The following is a 13,850-nucleotide window of genomic DNA, read 5'->3' on the forward strand; positions in this document are numbered from 1 at the left end:
GTGATGAACAATTACGGCAACTGCTCATTACTGTGCGTTTGCAGGAAGCGGCTGCAAAATGAAAACCAAGGAGCCCGCCTGGGCGCAGCTGCGGAGGCTCAGGAAGTGTCCAGATCCCCAGACCCAGGGGCTGCTGGCCCTGCACAGCCCAGCTCGCAGCTCTGAGCTGACGGCATTAGCATATGAGAAGAAAGCAGCAGCTGGAATAGAAATAAGGGCTAACAAAAGGTAATCTTTGCAAATATGAATTTTTGTGCCCTGAGGGAATAGGAAATGGAAGATGCCATGGCCCCAACCTCTCTGCTTTAATAAGAAGACTTTTTCCACAACCAGCAGAAACAGACAAAGAAGCCAGAATGGAAACAATCCCCACCTCTAACAGTCACTCTTAAATCCACACGGCTATGTAGTTTCCTCCAATGATAACAGCCGAGTGCCGCCCCCCCCCCCAAAAATAAAAATAGTAATCATCTCCTACCAAATCCCTAAGTGAGCACCTATTGCAGTTGAAACGCAGGTTTTTGTCTTCGAGAACAAAATATAAACACGGAGGGTCCGTCGCAAGGACTGCCCAGTCCTTCTTGGAAAGCAAAGCAGCCTGTCCCTCTTCCAACACAAGGAAGCTGAGACCCGCTGCACCCCAACACGGAGCAGGTTAAAGGGCGCATGACCCCCCAAGGCTGAGCAGAATCCAAGCCATGCTGCTTTCTTTGCCTTTTCTGCCTATCGCCTGGTCCCAGGTCTGCTTTTGAGGTTCCGAGGGGGGTTAGGGGGGAGGGAGAGAAGGGAGGGGATGGGGACAGAAAAGGCCCAGAGAGACCGCTGTCACTCTTTTAGCTGCGATGCCACAGGCTCTCACCACGTAGAGCTGCCGCCAGATGGTGGACCACTCCCGTAGCGTCGTGGTGACCTCCTGAATGAGCGGCAGGTCGCCGGGGATGACCGTTTCATCTTGCCTGGGGAGAGAGGCGGAGAGGCAGCTAAGTTCACGGCTCCGTAATCCCTGCGAGTGGAAACCTGTAAATTCCAAACCCAGGCCATAGACCAAATCAGCAAACAGAGAGAAGATGCACACAGGGCTGGAGCCACACGTAAGACAGCATGAGTCTCTAAGAGCGACAGGTGGTGTTCGGACAAAGCCCGGGAATGCTTGTCTGTTACCCGCTGTGCAAGCCGCCCACCTCCAATGTCAAGCCCAGACCAAGCAGGAGGGTGATACCCGCAAAAGTCTTCCGGGCGTCAAGGTCTGGGAGGCGGAAGGTACCTTCATCACCTGTACCCATCTATCTCAGACGTGCCCCAAATTACAACCAACCCGTGCGGCATTGAAACGCAGGCTCGGAATAGGATGGCTTCTACATTTCCACGGAGCATAAAACTCATTATGTGATAACGCCGGAGCGGTTACCCGTGGCGAACTCTGAGCCAAGTCACTGCTTTCAAATGGCCACAGGCATTCCACCTGACCCCAGCTCTGATGAACCCCTTCCCCTTTCTCTCCACCCAACAGGTTAACCCTGACTTGTCCTTAACCCGTGATCTAGGTGCGCGAGCACTGGTGTTTTGTTTTGCCTTGTTTTGTTTGGGGTTTTTCTGTTAGTCCTCACCCAAGGACTTTTTTTTCTGTTGATTTTTAGAGAGAGTGGCAGGGAAGGGGGGAGGGGGAGAGAGAGAAAGAGAGGGAGAAACCTGGATGAGAGAGACATAGCGATCAGTTGCCTGCTGTGTATGCCCGACCAGGACCAGGAGAAGGGAAGGCGAAGGAGGAAGGAGGAGGAAGGAGACCACCCGTGCGGTCTGAAGGCAGGAGGCTCTGGGCCGGGAGGGAAGGGAAAGGCAGGTGGGCTTGGGAGGGAGCAGTGGAGGGGAGACCGGGCCGGTAGCAGCATGGAGAACAGTGACAGGCGGCGGGAAGCAGCGGCAGGGACCCTGTTTCTAAGCTGTCAGTTTCCCCCAGTTCTCCATCCACCTTCCACCAGCCCCGGGCACAGGACAAGGGTGTCTCTGTCCCTCTGTGCCCGTCTCTCTGTCGGGCAGGGTGCGACTCTATTTGCTGAGAGCTAAAATAATCTCTTGTTCGCTTTACTATTATGCCTCATAATTATAGTTTCCATGTATTTGCTTGTATTCATCAAAATATTTTTTAAAAAATTAATCACCTACGATCTGACTGCTACCCTGTTGCCTATGGAGACGGATGGAAAACACGGACGGCGTCCCTTATTCAGTCATCTCCACAAGGGGGTGAAAGGCCCACAGCCTGCCTTCTTCGTCGCCCCTTTAATTTATTTACTTTCAATCCTGCATGCAAAACATCTTGTCTGTATAAAAGAAGACCACACTCCGGCCATCACGTGCATGCCTCTCAGCGGCTTTCTCCGCTTTAATGGACCTCGGGAGCTGAGCGGGTGCCCTCCACGCGGGGGGAGTGCGGGGCTTGGAGAGGCAATTTTGCAATCAGCCAGAGAGGCGTCATTATGCGGCAATCATCTGATTAGTAATTTGATAACCTACATGTGTGACTGAGAGTGAAGATGTAGCTGAGACAAACAAGGAAAACATCTGAATGTCCCTCTCTCCCCCCGGGCGCACCTGGCTCATCATTTCTCACTCCTGCCTCCTGGGCTCCCCTGCTGCAATGCCCTTGTAATGACCTTGTACATCCCTGGGATGACCTCTAAGAAGCATACGTCACAGCCGGACAAACTGTAGGTGTTACATGTCCCAGTTTAACAACTGGTTGTTCCCCCGAAACTCCTCATGTACCAAAGCCTGCAGAGTCTTCCGGAAATGCCTGCCGAGCCGGGGGGCCACGCGGCCTCTGCCTCATGGGGCGGCTCCCCGAGGAAGCCCAGGGCCCTGGGATGCTCTCCAAAGCCAACAGCAGGTTCAAGGACACTGACTGCAGGTGAGGGGCTGACTACAGACTCTTCAAAGGCTCACAACCATGTTGCACACAACCCCAAGTCCCCCTTCCTCCCCAAACTCCTGTCACCCACGGCCAGGCACGCCCACTGCCCAAGCCCCTCGAGGACCCTGCACGGGAAGGGCAGCAGGCCGAATGCTGCCTCCTTCGTGGAAACACCAAGCCCAGGCTCACCCTTTTCCTTCAACGATTGCTTCTTTAAGATGAATATATGAGGCAGGAAATATTCCCTTTGGGGAGGAAAAGAAAAGACAGTTTTTAGTATCAACATGATTACTGACTGTCAATCAAACGACTGTCCCCAGAAAAGGTGGGGCGACTGGGTCTCTATTAATTCTGCAAACGTAGGGCACGCCTCCCGGAAAAGAGCCAAGAAAACAAAGCTTGGAAGACGGCAATGCACAGCTTGCGTTTCAACGAGGCCGCCGGTCCGTTAGGAAGAAACAGGGTGATGTGTCTGCAAAGACACGATCCCGGAGGGCGGTCCTGTGCCGTCTCCACGGCCGCACCCCGCCTGCACTGCTGACCGGGACGCAGGCCGACCATCAGCCGACTGATGCCCACGTGCAACTTTCGGTGACGGTCTCCGATGGTTCCTGACCTCACAGTGCTGAGGTGACCACCGGCAGCTGCCTGGCCCACGGAGACCTTCTCAAAGGTCTGATCCGGAAACTGGTGCGTTTCGCCCAGTCGGCACTAGGGGAGCACGGCTTACAGGGCTCTCCTCTCCTGGGTGAAGCACGCACCTGGACCCCACTGAACCCTGAACGGGGCCCAGGAGACAGCGCCTGCAGAGGACACTCGGGGCCGGGCACAGACCAGAAGTGCCAGGAGCATCACCAAGGAGCGCAGGCTCCCTCCTGGAGGGGAGCGGAGGGGAGCACTGAAAGGCAGGGCTAGGCCTCGGGCAGCGCCACGCCAGCCGGGCACGGCTTCCTGCGTAAGATCCAGGCCGCGCAGCCGCAATCCACTCAGTGGCACGGGGGGCTTTGACGCACCTGATGCAGGAGCAGGAGCTTCTGGTCGGGTGGCCCTGGCCCCTGGCCCCTGGCCCCAAAAGGGTCGAACAGGGCATCCAGAAACACAGCACCTGTCGTGCTGGGCACGTGCTTGGCCACCACGATTCCTGGTCCTCCTGCCGACCGGGAACACGGCCGGATTTCATATAAAAAGGAACTATCAGCCCGGCCGGTGTGGCTCAGCGGTTGAGCTTCGACCCAGGAACCAAGAGGTCGCCGGTTCGATTCCTTCCAAGTCAGAGCACATGACTGGGTTGCGGGCTGGATCCCCAGGAGGGGCCTTGCAGGAGGCAGCCAATCAACAACTTCCTCTCTCATCAATGTTACTATCTCTCTATCTCTCCCCGCCGCTCTCTTTAAAAATGAATAAAAATGTATTTTTTAAAAACAGACTGGGAATGCCATCATGTCTAACCCTTTAAAAATAAAGAAATAAGATTTATCGCCGAGCGGGAAGGAGGGGGCAGAAAGACCACAGTCCGTGGGGTCCAGGATCCTCGTCTCTTTCTCACTAAAGCCCTCAGATCAATCGGGGTTGCTCTAGCAGGAAGGCACTCCCATCACAGAAGGGGCATCCAGGGACCCCGGCTTCCCCTGGGGAAATCTACCCCACCACCCAGCCAGTTAAAGGCTGGTCCCAACCTCCAGGCCCCCAGGCACCGGCTGGGTGGGGACCCGCAGCCCAGTCCGGGCTGGCGGGGTGGGTGGGAAAGCCTGGCTGGAGCCGCTGACTGAGGAAGCCGTGGTTACAGGCTCCGGACCGCGAGCGGAGCCCAGCCCAGCCAGGAGATAATGAGAGGCAAGGTTAGAAAAGAGGAGGAAGATGAACCCTCTGTCAAGCATAATTAGGCATGAAAGCACACAGCAGCGAAAGTGGCCGCCTGACCACGGCCGGGAGGACTCCACGTCACAGGAGGACACAGGAGAGCCGTCCCTGGGTTTACGGAGGTAAGAATGGAGAGGCCGCCACAGCGACCGAGCTGTAATGGCAGGTCTCAGCCTCAGAAGCTCACACACACACCACGTGTGCAGACTGCCCGGGGCGCAGAGGCGCCTTCGTCTGCGAGCAACACAGCGGCATAAAACGGGCGTCATTCAGAGAAAAGCAGGCCTGCATGGGCCTCGCAAATCTATTCATTTGTCATCGAGGATGATACGCCATTGAAAATCGGGGCCCGTTCTCCGCCTTTTGTCGCTGCTGTTTTCTGCAGTCCTTCTACCCAGATCATTCCTTTGCTGAACGAGGATCCAAAATTCTACCAGGAAAAGAAGAGGATTCACGGGTCACAGCCTATCACAGCCCAGCAATTCGCTCGGGGACACGCAGCTGCAGCTCCTACGCACGCACACTGGCCAGAATACGCTGGAGGGCGGTCCGCACTGCAGCCCACACAGCGTTTAAACTCAGAGAAAGAGGCACGAGGAAAAGGCGCAGACAGGGACGAGAGGGAACTGGTTTCCTCTCACGGGTGATGTAGGGAGGGACGTGCGCTGGGTTCAATGAGAAGAACGACTTACCTTCTTAGACTTTTTCCTTAAGGTGTAACCTCTGTACCAGCCTAAACAAACACAAAGGGGAGAGGTCAGTGCGAGGAGGCGTCCTGGGGCCCTGACACCGCACGCGGAGGAGCGCGCATCGCTTTGCTGACCCTGGAAGCCACCAGGACGGAACGATCCCAGCGCTTTGGGATGTGCGATGGGGCTGCCCGCAGACCGTCCTAGCGGCCTGGGAGGGCCTGAGCGGGCAGCCACCGCTGCTCCTCCGCCATCTGCCACAGGGGCCTAGAGGGCGTCGCCCGAGGCTAAGCAGCACGCTCCGAGGAGGACCCTGTGCCCGCTCGGCTGGCTCCTGAGAACGCGTCCTCCCGTCCCTCCCTCTGTCTGACTTGCGCTGGGGTCGCTGCCAAGTGCGAATGCCGGCATCCTCGGATCGAGAGCTGCCCCGCAACAGACGTGCCATTGAGAGCGACTTCCACGCCGAGGAGCTGGGCCCCGGGGCGGCGACGGACTCACAAAGTGCTTCTGTGGCCAAGGCCCCGACAGGAAGCAGCGGCCCCGGCACCGGCCCGACCCCCTCGGGGCCTGGCCCACACTCAAGTCCCCGTCCCTCGGGTGGGGAGGGGAGACAGCAGTGAGGGCGGAGGCGGACGTGGGGCAGCTGTTGGCAGGGTTCCGCACTAAAGGGAAGAGTCCCTTCAAAGAGGGGCCAGGCCGGACCACAGCCTCAGCACCGCCCTCGGGCTGAGGGCAGAGGCTGTCCCTGCAAAAGCCCGTGGGTCCGGCAGCACCAGCCCCCCAACCCCCCAGCACCCCACGCAGCCTGACGTCAGTGTTTCCTCAGCCCCGCCGCCCTGAGGTCACTTCAGGCCACACACTCAGCTCACATGCAACTCCGCCCGCAGGAGCCCAAGGACCGAGCCCAGAACCCCCGCCGGCACGGGGAGGGTGCGTGCTGGGCCGACCCCCACACGGTAACCACACGCCGGGTTTTGGCTGCGCCGAAGGCAACCCTTAGAAACCGGGGTGTCGGAATTAGCTCAGAAACGGGAAGTGGCCACAGGCAGGAAGCTCGGGGCTGGGGGACCCGGGGTGGTGGGAAGTGGAGGCGTGGGGGCGCCCGGAGGGCAGAGAGTGAAACGTGGGGCCGCCCACCAGCAGCGGGAGCCGCGGACCGGGTACCCCGAGATGGCAGGAGTCCACCTCCGCATGGGCAGGAGCAGACGGGAGCATGACCACACTCACGTCCACGAAAGCCAGGGGCACGCCATCGGGGAAGGACAGGAGCGGACACACCCACTCACACACAGCCGCAGGCTCTCCACGCGGAGGGGGGCAGTGAGCGGGCACCTTTCCTCTGCTCGCCTGGCAGGGGCAGCGCATCTTTTAATGGCCTTCCCGAGCACAGCAAACCCGGGGGTTTCCTCCCGGGACTGTCGCTGATCCTCCCAGCGCCTGCGCCCACACGCCATGCGCCAGGCACCGCGCTGGCAGAGCTCGGCTGCAGGCAGATCAGACCCAGCCTCTGCCCCCCAAGAGCTCCCAGGCGGAGGGCTCCCTCAGACCAGCAGGAGGCAAAGCCCGAATCTTGCTGCAGCAGAGACTGTGGTTTCATCAAAAGAATAATTCCCCAAAAAAGTAATAACGCCCTGTCTCCGTGCAATGCCTGCGCGCCCCTCGGGGTCAGCATCCAGCCCCTGGGACCCGGATGGCAATGAGTGGGCAGCAGGCCGGGCACGTCCGCGGCCACACGAGGGTCACTTCCTAAGCCTCTGTGATCTCGGGTCAGCCTGGCCCTGGACACTCTAGAGGCAGGGGTGTCCTCCACGACCCCTCACAGCGCCTTCCACCTCCAGGGACCTACACTTCCTTTTCCTGTCCGAGTCCCCAGCCTTCAGAAGCCCGAGACGCAGAAATTAATCATCGCCTGAGGGCAAATCCGTTTTTTTGAAACTTAATATAAAGAGCGATCCTTGCGAAATTTTATATTCTCTGGAGCAATCTCAGTAATATCCTGAGAAGGATCACATAGCGAAAGAAAATCAAATTTGACAAACAGAAATAAATTTTCGTGCAGGAAAAGCGGGAGCAGGAGGGGAGGAACACGGGGGGGGGGGAAAGACCGAACTCGCACACGCTGCGCGGAATGCAGACAGAACACGAGGATCGGGCAGAAACGCCGTCCCCCCTCCGTGGATGGTAATAACATCGCCGCGCCTCCCGGGGCCCAAACTCCCCCCAGGCGCCTTTCTCCCACCGGGTTCTGACTCAAACCCAAGGCCGGTTTCCAAAATAAGGGGTTTCATTGCCCGTGAAAGGTCTTTACAAAGAGTGGAGGATTCTAAACAAACCCTGGAAGATGCTTTTTAATATATTTTTTAATATTTTTATTGATTTCAGACATGAAGGGAGAGGGACAGAGGGATGGAAAGAAACATCCATGATGAGAGAGAATCATGAATCGGCTGCCTCCTGCACGCCCCCTACTGGGATTGAGCACGAAACCCGGGAATTGAACCCTGACCTCCTGGCTCATAGGTCGACGCTCAACCACTGAGCCACACCTCCGGGCAAAACGGGGAAGAGTGGCTAGCCCGCCAAATACAGGCTCACTGAGGGTCCTTTCTCGGGATGCCGGCCCAAACGTCAAATGCCTGCTCTCCGGCTATTTTTTTTAAGGTAAATGTCTGACAGGGATCACGGACTCGAGGAGGACCTCCCGCTTCAACAAGGACATTCCTCCGATGAAGGGAGGACAGGAAGTCGCAGTCCCCATGCACCCGCTGCCCAGGAAACGGCTACCTGCTCGGGAACGATGTCACTGCCCGAGTTCCTTAACCAGGATCCCGCCACCGCTGCCCCGGGGCCAGAAACCAAGACGCCCCTTCAGATGAGGCACGTGTCTGCGAGGAGCGGTCCGATCCTTAACCTCGACTTCTCTCCGTTTCCTCGCAGCCAGTTAACAGGCGCTGAGCGCAGACAAGGCGAGCTGACGATCGGCTGTAAACACTGCAAACCCGCCTACGGCGTCCATCACCACCACGCCTTCCCCAAGGAGAAGGATGGGCCCTGTGTCTGTGGGGGAACATCTGCTCCGAGGAAGACGCTGCTAAAGCCTTTCCTTTCTTTCCATCGGACGTTTGTAGGGAACTGGGTGCGAGCGGAATGGGGTCTAAGTCTGCGTGCAGCGCCTGGGGAAGGAGGGTGTGTGACCTGGCCCGCCTGTCTCAGGCGCCTCCCGGGACCTGGGTCACAGAGCCAGTCGGGGCTGGCCTGGTACCTAAAAGCCCAGCGCGCTCACCGGCGTGCAGAGCGCATTTTCGAGCCTGCGTCCGAAGTTCGCCAGTTGGTTCCGATGGGACGGCTGCGATCCTCTCCACCCCGCCGCCCCCTGGGAACGGTTTGGCTAAACCCAACCTGAAAGCAACTTCGCTGTTGAAACGTTCAGTTTTCATCGCTGCTTCTGGTTCCTGTGCTATTTGGGAGCCACTCCTCCGAGCAGGACATAAGCCGCCAACCACTCAAACTCCATCTTACCAAACGCCCGGATCTGAAGAACCTAAAGAACCTAAACGTCAAGCCTGACGCTGCGTCTCTTCTGTGCAACAGTAACCACAGCGCCAACTAACCTACGAGACACTCCACAGGGAAAACAATGGTCTGGGAACCAGGCCCCCCCCCCCCCCACCCCGGCACCGGCTCATCTCTGGGGTAACCGGAGCCGCCGCCTCCTGGGCCCTGCCCTGCGAGGCTCTGACCGGCTCTGTTGCTCCTCAGAAAACGGGGTCACGGATTTAAAAAAGAAAAGGAAGAAACGACAAGGCTGGTTCCCCTGAGGATGTTACTGACAGATCGAAGCGAGAGCATAGAAAAGTCTCCATTCCCATCACACACCTCAAAACAGTGACTTAAACACTAAACTATCGTAATGTATTTTTTACATTTTCTCCGGTTGGTATCAGTGAGGAATGACACGCATCTGCAAAAAAGGAACCAATGAGGTGTGTTTTTTTGTTTTGTTTTGTTTTGAATGAAAACAGTTTTTTCAACAAAACAATTTTAGAGGTTAAAAAAAAAAGGCATTTTTTTTACCCCGGCTGGGTCGCTCACTTGTTTGGAGCATCGTCCTAATACGCCAGAGTTGCAGTTTCAGGGCCCATACAAGAATCAGTACACCGAATAAAGGGGGTTTTCCGTTTTAATTTCATCTTCATAAAGCCTTCATCAAATAAACGAACCGCCTTACGACTGTCCTTACCCGGCCTTCCAGCCACGCAAGAAAACCCACCGCACGAGGAAGGCGTGAATACGCGCGCTTTCGTAACCAGGGAACGCTCTGCCCACGGGCACTGGGACGCCCGCCAAGTGCCCGGAACAGCACGCAAAGGGACGCCCGCTGGATACGCACCTTCGTACGTTTCTAAGATGTGCACGGTGTCTCCAATCTGTAAGGAAAGCTCGTCCACTCCCCGGGCGTCGTAGTTATAAAAGGCTGTGGAGGAGAAAGGGGGGAGATATCAGTGGGGGTGGAAAGACCGATGCTGCTTTTTTAAACATTAACACATGTTCCGCCTTTGCCTGGATCCTTCTCTCCGACACCCGCAAGAGTGGCCTTTTCTTTCAAGAGACAAATATAAAGGCTCATCCTTTACGTAGGGGAAATGCATCCCTGCTCGGGTACCAGACAACGATGAAGTGATTTTTTTATTGTGGTACAATATACATGATGTAAAAGTTGCCTTCTTATCCGTGTTTAAGTGTACAGTTTAGTGGCCTTCGTTAACCGTCCAATGCTGTGCTACCATCCCCGCTATCCATTTCCAAAACTTCCTCATCGCAGCAAACAGAAATCCCGTGCTCAGTCAGCAACTGCTCGCCACCCTCCCTCCCCCGCCCACCCCGATAACCTGCCGACGAGCTACCTCACATGAATGGAATCATACAAGATTGCCCTCTGTGCCTCCCTTCTTTCAAGGTTCCTACACGTTGTACCTTGTCTCGGGACATGATTCTTTTTATGGCTGAATAACCTTTATAATGGGAAGAAAACTGGGGATCCTGTTAGCATTCTAATTATCGCTTGGTGGACTATCTTACATTTCCATTAACACGTGTTTTCATCAGATGACTTCTTCCTAACTAGGGACTGAAAACTCAGGAAACCAACTTGGTGTTAAACACATCGTATAACCAAAGCTGACAGTAAGAGCCACGTCACACTCAAATACGCACACGTACGTCCAGCATTGAGAGAAGACCCTGAGCCCTGGCCATCCGACACGTCTCTAAAACCCCAGTCCTCACCCCGACATGAGGCGGTGCCTACTCCTGCAGATGAGCACCCGAAATGCAGGCCACACGTGCACTCGCACATCAGGGGATAAAAGAACTGTCACGGCGAACAAACGACGTTAGAAAGTGCCCGAGACCAGAAACTATTCCCTTCGCCGGCTCTCGATTTAAAAACCAGAGTCAGTGATGTCCCTCCTTCGCAGCCGTTCCACCTAAAAAGACGTCATGCTCCATGTAAAACCCACCTCCAAGTGCCCGGTCATCGTCTCGTCCACCCATCCCGCACGCCCGCCAGAGCAGGCTCCGTAAGTGGCACCTTTCCGGTGTCCATCCCTAACTCTCCTTGTTCGTATCACGTGTGTGCCAACTCCCCCGGCAAGCATGGTGCGCCCCCAGCACCTGACCACCTCACCTCGCGTCCCACCTGAGAGAAAGAAGCCAGCCCCTCCCGCACCTGTGTGCACCAAGGTGCCCTCCCCTCGCCATCTGGGTCGCCCCTCCTCCCCCTGGTGCCACCTCTTCCACAAAGCCAGGTCCAAGTATGTTTGCTCTTTTTTTTTTTTTTTTTAATCCTCACCCAAGGATATTTTTCCCATTGATTTTTTTAGAGAGAGTGGAAGAGAGGGGGAAGGGGGGGAAGAGAGAGAAACATCGATTGCTTGCCTCCTGCTTGAGCCCCAACTGGGGCCAGGACTTGAACCTGCAACTGAGGTACGTGCCCTTGACCGGGAGTTGAACCTGAGACCCTTCAGTCCTATGGCCGATGCTCTAAGCACTGAGCCGAGCTGGCCAGGGCTATGTTTGCTCTTTCAACCCCTTCTCCAAACATCCCAGCCCCACAGCCCATGCGTCCCTGCTATCAGCTCCACCACGGAGGCCCAGACTGTGACAGCAGTCCCGACTCACAGCCCAGGCGGCCTCCCTGGCTCTCATGCTCCTGGCATCGGAGCCAGACAATGTGCAGGGGACGCCTCTGCCCGCAAAACTGGCGACCCCCAGCAAATGCCCCCCCTCTCCGCTGTCGGCTCCCTGCCTGCAGAGTAAGGACCTGGAAGCCTACACCTCACAGCTAAGTGCATGTTGTACCTCAAAGTCAGGCCACAGCCGGACCTGGCAACGTGGCGCAGTGGCAGCCCCGCAGCGAGCACGCAGTGCGTGGCCAGGGCTCATGCCATGGTCGGAGTTTTTGTTTTTACTGCAGTAAAGGTTTCTATTGCTACCAGAATCCTTTTTATATTTTTTAAATATGTATTTTTATTGATTTCAGAGAGGAAGAGAGATGGAGAGGGAGAGAGAAACATCAATGATGAGAAGGAATCATTGACTGGCTGCCTCCTGCACACCCCACGGGGATGGAGCCCACAACCCCAGCATGTGCCCTGTCCAGGAATCAAACCATGACCCCCTGGTTCACAGGTCGCCGCTCAACCGCTGAGCCACGCTGGTGGGGCCCAGAATCCTTTTTATTTTATTTTATTTTATTTTAATATATTTTATTGATTTTTTACAGAGAGGAAGGGAGAGAGATAGAGAGTTAGAAACATCGATGAGAGAGAAACATCGATCAGCTGCCTCCTGCACATCTCCTACTGGGGGTGTGCCCGCAACCCAGCTACATGCCCTTGACCGGAATCGAACCTGGGACCTTTCAGTCCGCAGGCTGACGCTCTATCCACTGAGCCAAACCGGTTTCGGCCCAGAATCCTTTTTAAAAAGCCAGAGCCGGCACAATGTCGCATGTTTGCAGAAATGCTATCACAGCTAAAGCCATGTACATGCAGAACAGTCCACTTTCACAGCGATTTTCCTATATGTTCACCAAAATTCATAAAAATTTAATGTCCTCCACTGACATAAACGGTTATTAACAGTTACGTGGGTTTATTTAGCATTTTATGGTGAATCTTTTACAGGAAATAATTGCATCAGGTACAGGAAGCTCAGAGCATATGCCAGCCCTTCCCAGATTGGCATAACCGTATTCCCAAGCCGGGAGGGGCCATAAATGCATTTAGCACCGCTTGAACAGCATCCCTGCCAGCGTGCCAACGCGGTACAGACGTGGAAAAAAACACGTCAAAAAGAATAAAAATGAAACAAAACGAGCGCACCCACTGTAAGTACATCCGGGCCCGTGCGAGTCTGTGCGGCAGAAGTCTGGGGGCACCTGCCTCCCTCTCTGAGTAGGCAGACCCCAGGTGCTGGGAAATTCTCACACGTGAACACAGAACTTCCCTCTGTAACTGGGATATGAGCCTAAGACCCCTGCTTTATGGATGAAGGAAAAAAGGGCCTCCGAGGGAGTATGCATGTAACCCCAAATTACAGAGAAGAGCGTAGGACCACAAAGCAGGCTGCCCAGCCGTAACCCCAAATTACACAGAAGAGCTTAAGGGCACCACACAAGCTGCCGAGCCGTGACCCCAGATGACCCAGCAGAGCTTAGGGCAGGGGTGGGCAAACTTTTTGACTCGAGGGCCACAATGGGTTCTTAAACTGGACCGGAGGGCCGGAACAAAAGCATGGATGGAGTGTTTGTGTGAACTAATATAAATTCAAAGTAAACATCATTACATAAAAGGGTACGGTCTTTTTTTTTTTTTTAGTTTTATTCCTTTCAAACGGGCTGGATCCGGCCCGCGGGCCGTAGTTTGCCCACGGCTGGCTTAGGGCTACAACGCAGGCTGTCCAGTCCCCAGCCTCTGTCCTTAGATTCACCGCCTAAGCAGTCCTCTACTAAAGCCAAAATAAAGACTCAACTTTCGCCCGTCCGGCGTGGCTCAGTGGTGGAGCTTCGACCTATGAAGCAGGAGGTCACGGTTCGATTCCCAGTGAAGGGCACACGCTGGGGATGCGGGCTCGATCCCTAGTTTGGAGGCAGCCAATGAATGATTCTCTCTCATCGTTGATGTTTCTCTCTCTCTCTCCCTCATCCTTCCGCTCTGAAATAAAATATATATGTATATTTTTAAAAAACAAAACTCTTTCTGAGATTATTGGACAAGGGAGTGGGAGTAAGGGGGGAAGGTGGTAGGTAGCACAATGGCCCCCAAAGTCATTCACGTCCGAATCACCAGGCGCTGCCAGGATGGCACCTTTCATGGTGGCTGTGAGGA

General features: G+C 55.5%; 1 protein-coding gene across 2 annotated transcripts in view; it reads right to left on the minus strand.

Moving 5' to 3' along the window:
• Positions 1–13,850, minus strand: part of DOCK1 (dedicator of cytokinesis 1) — a 288,665-nt gene that overhangs the window by 243,538 nt on the left and 31,277 nt on the right. For both annotated transcript variants that reach the window (XM_059661723.1, XM_059661724.1), the window contains exons 2-5: positions 9,851–9,934; positions 5,464–5,504; positions 3,101–3,156; positions 860–956 (exon numbers count right to left, since the gene is read on the minus strand). In XM_059661723.1, coding sequence (XP_059517706.1) covers positions 860–956; positions 3,101–3,156; positions 5,464–5,504; positions 9,851–9,934 — 278 coding nt within the window. The remainder of the gene's footprint in view (positions 1–859; positions 957–3,100; positions 3,157–5,463; positions 5,505–9,850; positions 9,935–13,850) is intronic.

Source organism: Myotis daubentonii, chromosome 13 (assembly GCF_963259705.1).
Source record: "Myotis daubentonii chromosome 13, mMyoDau2.1, whole genome shotgun sequence".
NCBI classification, from domain to species: Eukaryota; Metazoa; Chordata; class Mammalia; order Chiroptera; family Vespertilionidae; genus Myotis; species Myotis daubentonii.